The following is a 9,408-nucleotide window of genomic DNA, read 5'->3' as shown; positions in this document are numbered from 1 at the left end:
TGGGAGGGAGGGAGGGAGGAAGGAAGGAAGGAAGGGAGGAAGAGAGAGAAAGAACAAACCTCGTGCTTGTTAGTCTTAAGCTTTAATTATAATCAATTCATTGGTGGAAATGCTGATTTTAAAAATTTCAACTAGATCCAAACTGTCAGTACTGCTGGAAAAATAAATAAATAACAAGAAATAAAAATTTTAACGAGAAAAAAAAAGTAAAACACTGGGGACCCAGTGGGAAGCGAAAATGTAGAATGCATTAAGGCTGACTGGTTTCGGTATTCATCAATCTTTTCTATTAAAGTAAAATACCCAAACATATTAAATTTGAATTATTCATAAATGTTAAGTGTCTGTGAACTTTGTCCTTTTTCCTGTACATTCAAATGATTTTTACTTGTAAAATAACTATAATTGTGTTTTGTAAATTGTTGCAAAAAGGCCTTGCTTTTTTTAAGGTGAATATTTTTGTTCAGGAACCAGGGAGGTCTGCAGCAAATGAAATATGAACTTTTTTTTTTTTAAACACAGTTGGTTGCCAGTTACTGTGTGAATTTTCTGGCACTGGGACAATGACCTTCCCTGCATCCACAGGAGCCCTCCGAGGGAGCCGGCCACTCTGCCTCCTAGTCACCGTGAGGCTTGTTATTAAGCTACTGTGTATGTCTGCGCCTTTTGTAACACGGACCTGCTGTCCACAAGGTAACAAACTAAGGCTGTCACAGATGCACACTAGGGTTTGCAAGTTAAAATTTAATCCTGGTCTTAGACATAGAAGTTATTTTTAAATTTAAGTGACACATGCTGCACAACAAACCCCAGGTTCTAGCTTTCACTATACTTTTGCAGTTAACTACATGCAGTCAAAATTTAAAAGTGGCAAAGGCTAGCAGATCAAATCCATAACATTTTCAAACAGATGAATTTTATCACTTACAATGCCAAATACAAAAAGTGTATGGGAGAAAGAGTAGATTAATACAGGCATTCCTGTATTTTCATTACTGATGGAGGAATACTCCCCAATTGTGAAAAGCTATTGCCACCATCTCTGGCTTCCAGCAGTATCTGTGACACACCTCCAGAGATGAAACTCCTCCACTCTCCAGATGGAATGCTCGCTTTCCTCCCTACTCTGGCAGCTATCCTTACAAAATCATCTCCACCTCTTCCCCCAACTCCTAGCTCTGCTGCAGCCTAAAAGATGGAGACCTTCTCCAATGTGCCTGGGAGGAACAAGTCACCATTTGTCCATAGGAAGGAGAAATGATGTTCTTTGTGTAATATATTAGGAGAAGTGCAGGTTATAGAGGGTTTCCTGGGAAGCCTTTTATAAGAGTTTGTATTCAGGTTCATGAATAACAGTTTATCAAGCTTAACATTATTAATATTTTGGGCTGGATGATTCTTTGTTGTGGGCTGTCCTGTGCAATGCGGGATGCTTGGCAGCTTCCCTGAACTCTACCCACTAGATGCCAGTAGCACCCCATCCCAGTTGTGACAACCAGACATGTCTCTAGACATTGTCAGATGTTCCTGGGGGGTTGGGGTAGGGGTGGGGACAAAATAAACTCCAGTTCATAAATATGTAATAAAGAATATTTATATTCAAGAAATTGCCTTTAGTAGGTATAAAGAAAGGCTTAAAGGAAATCTATCCAAACATACTCAGTGAAATGAAATAATCTCAAATTTTTGTTAGGGAAAAAATAATTTATAGTGATCCTTTAATTTGGAGGCAATAAGACAGAAGGTTGGAACCTAGGCTTTGAAATCTATGTCGATATATATTGACTAACTACCTATGTGATCTTGGCAACCTATTTAATGCCTCTTTCCTTAGGGTCCTTACCTAAAATGTAAGGATAACTAGTAGTATCTATCTATCTCACAGGGTTGTTATGATAATTAAGTGACATAATGCACACAATGTGCTCAGCACAGTACCTGAAATGAGTAAGCCTTCTCCATATCCTTGAACATGTCTCAGGGCGTTCGCTCTTGGATGTTCCATGTGCCCTGAACACACTTCTCCCTCCTCTTGGCCTGACTAGTTCCTTCTCATCCTCCAAGTCTCAACTTAAGTAATTCCTCTTAGAAAGGTCTCTCTGTTGGCCGGGCGCGGTGGCTCACACCTGTAATCCCAGCACTTTGTGGGGCCGAGGCAGGCGGATCACGAGGTCAGGGGATTGAGACCATCCTGGCTAACACGGTGAAACCCCGTCTCTACTAAAAATACAAAAAATTGGCTGGGCGTGGTGGCGGGCGCCTGTAGTCGCAGCTACTCGGGAGGCTGAGGCAGGAGAATGGCGTGAACCCGGGAGGCAGAGTTTGCAGTGAGCCGAGATTGTGCCACCGCACTCCAGCCTGGGCGACAGAGCAAGACACCATCTCAAAAAGAAAAAGAAAGGTCTCTCTGTCTAATCTCCTAACAGCCAATCTCTATTGTGATGATCAGCCATAGCACTGCTAGTAATACTCACCTTATCTTACAACTTTTTATGTTTCCCTTACTGTAAGTTCTATAAAGGCCAGAATCATGTTTGTTTATTCAACACTGTGTTCTCAACATCTAGCATGGTGGCTGGCCCAGAGTAGGGGCTCAACAAATGTAACTATATGAAAGAATTAATGAAGGAATGAATATACAAGGCTTTTATTATATTATCATCCTCATCATCAAGGTTTATACCGAGTAGACTTAACTACTCTCCTGTTTTCTAAAAGTATTTACTTTTTAAATTTTAAGATCAAAATGTCACAATAGTATTAACATGTGAAATAATTACAATAGACCATTTGGTTGAGCATCAACAGTCATGCCTGGGGAGCTGTAATAAAGCCTAACATTTGCAGGATTACACAGAGCTGGGCAGTCAACCATCCTGGGGGAGTCTCACACTATGAATGACCTGGAAGACCTCATTCTAGGAGAGTGGCCCTGGCAGTTCTCTCTGTCTGTGCCTTGGGAGCCCTGGCTACCACACTGTGGGTGAGACTCAGATCCTCGTCTGGGCCCACTGGGTCAGCCCTCTCTGTACACGCTGGAAGAAGGAATACTAACTTTGTTGCTGGTTCATTAGCAAAGCAATATTTTGTCTTGAAATCAAACCACAGTTAATGTGTATTTGCTTTAAAATAAAGGAAACAATAGTAAAGAAATATTCAGAGAGAGAAGACCAATGCAAGCATAGGGCCACTGATACTTGGAACCATGTTGTTAAAATGAAATAATAAAAAGTTAATAATAAATTTTTAACATATTATTTTTCATACTCTGTTAAGGGGGAAAATGGTGAATTGAAAAAGAAATAAATACTGATGACAATCATTTGAACTCTGAGGTGGCCAAAGAGATCCCAAGAGTCATTTAATTTTACCCAGCTATTTCAACTATGTTCAAGTTTTCAAAATATCTGTTTTTAAAAAGTGATTTTTTAAAAAGTCATGGATAATGATGGAAAATGAGGGACACCTGTAGAGCGGAATTTGAGACTGTGACAGACCCTGCAAGCTGATGAAAAATGCTGTTTGACACCAAGATAAGATACTAAAGTGGATCACTAAAGAGACAGCGTGAGTTAGGACCAACCCACGCTATCAGCGCATTCAGTACGTGTTCAGACTAACCTCAAATTAGAAACGTAGCAGACATCATGTATCTGGGCTTTGGCAAAAAGTCTTTGATAAAGAGTCTCATGATATCATTTCAAAAAAGATAGAGAAACATGGGCTGAATGATATTAACAGTTTATTTAAGAGAGATTTCTATGCAACTGAAGAATTGCACAAAATGCAACCGTGTCCATGTGAGAGCATGTTCTAGAGCTTAGCACTGCGCTGCTGTCCTGTGCATTTCTGGCACCTTTAATGGAAATCTTCTAGAACAGAGGCTGGCAAAAAAAAAATTTTCTGTAGCCAGATGGCAAATATCTTAGGCTTACATACAGTTTCCCTCACATGTTTTTCTTGAAAAATAAAAATAAAAATTTTACAATCATTCTTAGCTCTAGGGCTGTATAAAACTAGGGCAAGTCATATTTTCCCATGGGACATAGTTTGCCATCTTCTGTCTAAGGGTGTGTCAAACTTGAGGACATGAGGGAGAATAAATATATTGCTTGACAGAATCAGGATCCATACAGACACCGTGAGGCTCATGGCACATTAGAACTGGAAGGGACCTGAAACCTGGAGATCATCTGGGCAAAGACCTCCTGATCTATTCACTGGTCAAACTGGGATATCCTGGGATTATGGGCTGGCAAAAATATATAGAAAAAAATGCATGGGCTTCTATTTGAAGTCCCAAACTCCTAATTATATGAGAACAGGGTGGCTGTTTATGACTTGACAGTTGAACCAGTGAAGGATGGCATTTTAGCCAACGGTCAGCCAAATATGGGTCAAGAGTGTGATGTGGTTCTAAACTCCAGTATCCAGAATAAGATAGCACCTTTCAACTGCTTGCCCTGGAGTGTCATGGCAGTAGTCACTGTTACAGTATGTGAGGAAGGTTGAAGAAATTGGAGGTGTTTAGACTGGAGGATGCAAATAACAGGATTTTACAAACTGCAGAGCACAATAATGCTATACGAGTCAAGAATGAGCTGGTTCTTATTGTGAGCCTTGACTGGGAGAGCAGGCAGCAGGGGAGAGAAGTTCTGGTGACAGCTGCCCACAGTGCCTATGGCTGCTGGGACACTGGATGGAATGTATTTCAGGTGCTTAATTCTCTCTTTAGGTCAAAAAGCATAAAATATTTGTCAGTAGAAGCGTCTATTCATTATTGCTCAATCAATAGTCCAACATCTCAAGGAAAAGGACGTTTAGGAAAGAAAGCACTATCATTATGACCAGACAAACAGTGTGGTCCCAAATGGAAACTGGGGAACTCCACACCTACACTATGCTTAACTCTTTCTTCCCTTATCTGTCCTAAGTCTAACTTTGCCCTCTGTAGATACAACACATCAACTCCTACTAAATCTGCTTCTTTTTGTATATGACAACCCTTGAGATATTTGAAGACATAAACTCCCTAAATCTTTGCTGCTTCAGGAAACAGATCACTAACTTCTTCTACAGTTCATTAAATATCACACATGCCATAGTTTCCAGACTGCCACATCCTATGAGATCAATTCATAGTTTAAAAAATTATTTTTGTATGTGTGGTTCCATTTGATCCTGTGGAGGAAGGGAAAGTTTCATTCTCATTCTCTCTCTAGAGAGAGAGATAGGCAGGCAAGTCATCTGAACAAAGTCCAGGAAATTTGCATAACTTGTCCAAGACATAGAGCTATAGGGTGTGAGGTCCAGGATTATTACCAATTCTTTTGAGTTATAAGCCTATGCTCTTCCCTATCCTGTGTTAAAGGCTACACAGCTAAAAGGGACTCAGTGTGGTTTGCAATATGGTAATAGAATCTTCAGCAGCACATACCACAGGGTAAATGTGCTGAATCCTCCTGAATAGAAACAATACAAGGGACAGGAGAGGGGTACAAAATGACCAATGTGGGAATCTTTTCTCCAGTTCAAATTATCTTGGTTCTTTTACCCTCTATTCTTCTATTTCAGTCCATCATGAAATTTGTAGAGCAACTCCCTAAGACATAATAATATTTACCAAATAAAACTTCAGAGATATCAAGTTCATACTGACCCAGAGCCCTTTATACAAACCTGTATTTGAAGCTGGAATTGTGGGTGAACAGTTCTCCTTGGCACATGCTTCCATCATGGTAGTTAAAGTCATGGTAGGCACTTGATGACTGCCTAAGAAAATACAAAGTAGTACATAATATAGAGTCAAATATGCACCTGATGAAAACTGAACCTACAGTTCTAAAGATATGTAAATTTAAGCCATTCATACTACAACTTAGCTGTGTTCCTAAAGTCCTAGGAAGTGAGTATGGAATTCTGAACACAGTTTTGCCTATTGAAGCAATTTTATAAATGGAGAATAGGTTCATAGCCCAACCCACTAAAAGGCTTTTATACCTTTTTTAAGTGGTTGAGATAAAGTATTAATACTGTAGACCTTTACAACCATGTGTAATAACGTTTCTATGGGCAAAGTCATTCAGGGTTCTGACTTGGGATGCCAGGAACGTATTTCCCTCAATGCAGTTAGCAGTCCCTGAGCCCTAAGCCACTGGTCCCTACAGCTGAGGCAGGGACTGCTGCTGGTAGTGGTTCTAATGGTCAGGTACAGGCTCTAGGGAACTAAGGGCATCATATGCCTTGGGGAGCAAGAATCTTCTGCCAGATCTGTGTTCAGGATCTTCTGTTCTTCCATAGTCCCCAGGAATCTATCTGCTTCCTGGCTCACCACCTATTTCCCTGACCCAGAACAGAATAGAAAATAGGCACCCTCCTATTTGTATGAAACAATGTTTCATTTTTTAAAATGTTTCTGTTAGTAACATATATGAAGTAAAGAGGTTCCTCTCAAACCTATTTTTCACGTAGAGCCATCAAGGGAAATCTTTATGATGGAGAGACAAGGGTGGATCCAGTTGCAGCTACAAAGGTTGTAGCAGTATTGACGTGCATTTCCCAGCAATGCCACACCATGGTTACCCTGACTCTGACTCATCAGCTGAGATGGGGTAGAAGTGGCAAAGGAAAGCTGGAGTTTGGAGGAAACATGAGGAGGCAGAGTGAGGCTGAGAGAGCTAGTGTCCTCCCCAGAAAGGGTCCACATATTTACCTCCATCTCTTGAGGGTGGGCACATCTCCATTAGCCCTGAGTTGAGGGTGGGTGGGTGTTGGGGGGTCAGAAAGTGAGAGGAGAGGAGTATGCCCTGTGGCCATTCCCTTACTTAAAGCATTCCCTTACTTACTGAAGCATCCTGCTAGGCTCCACAGGCCCAGAGCTGAGGCTTGGGAGAACAACTGTCAACTAGAGGACATGGAGATAAATCTGTGGACCCTACAATTGAATGGAGAGAGTGAAGTACAGATTTTTTTAAATGTAATACATTAGAGGAGGAAGAAGTGAATTCTAGGAGGGGGAAAAAAACAGAAAGCTTTTTGGAAAAGGATCCATCTAAAGGAGTCATAGGATTTAGATTCATCAAGGTAAGGCAGGGAGCAAAGCGGGTGATTCCAGGTGCAATTTGTCTGACAAAAGGCGCAGAGGTCAACAAAGGCATGGACCAGCCAGAGTGACCAGAGCTACCAGCCACTACTTTAAGCCAAGAACCCCACATCCAGTGCAGATTCAAAGGCTGTGAACCAATGAGAGACAGTGAGAGCTGTGGTTGGAATGAATAATTTGGGCAGGCAGAAGAGAGGCTGCAGGTGGGGAAGCTACATGGCGGCTCCTGCAGAATTCTGGGTGAGTGGAAATGAAGGTGAGAAACAGAAGGGTGAGAAACAGGAGAGTGGCCCTGAAAATGGGGAAGAGGGACAGGTGTGGGTGAGAGAAACTGTCACCTCCACTTCTCAACAGATCCTTCTCTCCAAGTTCACAGACTTTTCTAAGACACCAATTTCCTGATCATTGCTCAAGTGGCAGCTACTTCATCTATCAAGCCAGATTCCTCTGGTCCTACAGGTAGGATCTGTGTTTCCAATGGCATTTGCCAATTACCCATCCTCTACTCTCACAGGACCCTGTGATGGCTTTACCATTCAGCTTTAGAACTCTCAACCTCTCCCCGTTGCTCCCACCAACTGGTTTTCTGATCTTTTCTTCTCATTCGCTAAAGAGTTGCATACTTCTCTCCAAATTTCACTGGCTACACAGGGGTGTTCTCAATAATGTCACTCAATATACATAGTCAGCTTTGCAAATAAATAGTGTTCAATACATGAAAGAATAAACTTAGCTCTGTGTATCAATAGAGACAATATATGGCATTAGAAATGAAATTTAAAATATTGTGAAAACAAGGGTGTTTTTCCTAGGGCATCATGTCATGTATAATCTCAATCTATGAAACAAACACTCTTAATCTATGAATAATCAAGGGTTTAACTTTGTTAGCTGTTCCCATATGCTGGGTTTTCATCGTATTTATAAAAGCTTATTTAACAGCATTGTATATGAAAGTGCATATATTTTTAACAAAGAGCTTGAAACTTCTGGTCTACTGTTGTCCATTTTGTAAAAAAACAAAAAAAGAAAAAAGGCATTTCTCCAAGAAAAATATTTGTATTCATAATACAATGACAACCAAGTTACTTTTTAAAGAGCACAAAATATTTACCACTTGATTCATAAGACAATAACTGCTGCACACATTTTGAATTCATAAATTATGATTCAGCTTTAGACTCAATCTGTACTGAGTTACTCAATGTCATCATGCCTCAAATCTAGTAAGTAATTAATGTAATTAATGTGGAGGTTTTGGGAAGCAGACAGTCTATATATATATACACACACATACATACAAACACAGGTCCCTATATTTATACCTGTAAAATTCTGGGAAAAGTAACACTTAAGAAGAACAAGAAAGACAATAACAGAAAATACTTTATGTTCTTGTGAATAAAGAATAATACCTAGGTATAAAATTCAGGACAGTCTCAAGTTTAATAACTTCCAGTCCACATATATGATGTTTCCATTCTGTGCTTTGATGACTGAGACTTACTAATAGACTTAAATGCCATAATCTAAGAAAGATACTACCATATATCATCAATTTAGTAATTAAGAAATGTTTGTTAAAGGCAAGAGAGAATACCATTTGCCAGGCATCACTAATTAAATCCTAGTTTTAAATTTAATGGTTTGAGGAGAAAGAGTGTCATATTTTGGTTTCCACTCTCTACAACCGATAGTCAATAGAATCACCCAGAGAAACCATTAGCAAAGTGCGGAACTATGATTTCTACCCAGCAAAGCAGGAGAGGAGAAAAAAGAATAATAAACTTCGGAAGCTTAACCAAAACAATACAAGGTAGGAAAGGGGGAAAAACACTTTAGAAAGCTCAATAAATAAAAAAATCAAAATAACACAGAGAGAATAAAGCCTAACACCACAGGAATCACACTGATTATAAATGGATGGTGTCTAACCAGTAGCAACAAAAATAAAGAGAGTATAAAAATTGTGAAAGTCACACACTGATAGATTTGGCCCATTAAACTCAATATTTTGAGCATGTCTTCTTTGCTTTGCTCAATATTTTGAGCAAATTTCTTATGATCTGGTGGTTTCAAATCAAAGCATTTATCATTTTCAATTATTTAAGTATAATATTATATACTATGATCAAACATGTATGGAATAATGATTGTGAAGGATGCTAGCTGTTACTTTTGGGGAGACAGGGAAAAAGAGGAAGAAAAGATTTTTAAAGTTATTATCCTGCACTGAAGTTGTTGACTATCTTTTGGATAGGGAGGTGTCCTCAGCTTTATTGAAACTTTTTTTTTTTTTTTTTTTT

General features: G+C 39.6%; 1 protein-coding gene across 1 annotated transcript in view; it reads right to left on the bottom strand.

Annotated features, from left to right (window-relative positions):
• Window positions 1–9,408, bottom strand: part of ITPR2 (inositol 1,4,5-trisphosphate receptor, type 2) — a 455,230-nt gene that overhangs the window by 66,297 nt on the left and 379,525 nt on the right. Inside the window, exon 52 of the mRNA XM_012002420.1 lies at window positions 5,680–5,772. Within this exon, the coding sequence (XP_011857810.1) occupies window positions 5,680–5,772 (93 nt within the window). The remainder of the gene's footprint in view (window positions 1–5,679; window positions 5,773–9,408) is intronic.

This window comes from Mandrillus leucophaeus, unplaced genomic scaffold, assembly GCF_000951045.1.
Source record: "Mandrillus leucophaeus isolate KB7577 unplaced genomic scaffold, Mleu.le_1.0 Scaffold686, whole genome shotgun sequence".
Classification (NCBI taxonomy): Eukaryota; Metazoa; Chordata; class Mammalia; order Primates; family Cercopithecidae; genus Mandrillus; species Mandrillus leucophaeus.
The sequence above is the reverse complement of the archived record's forward strand: the minus strand, read 5'-3'. Positions and strand labels throughout refer to the sequence as shown.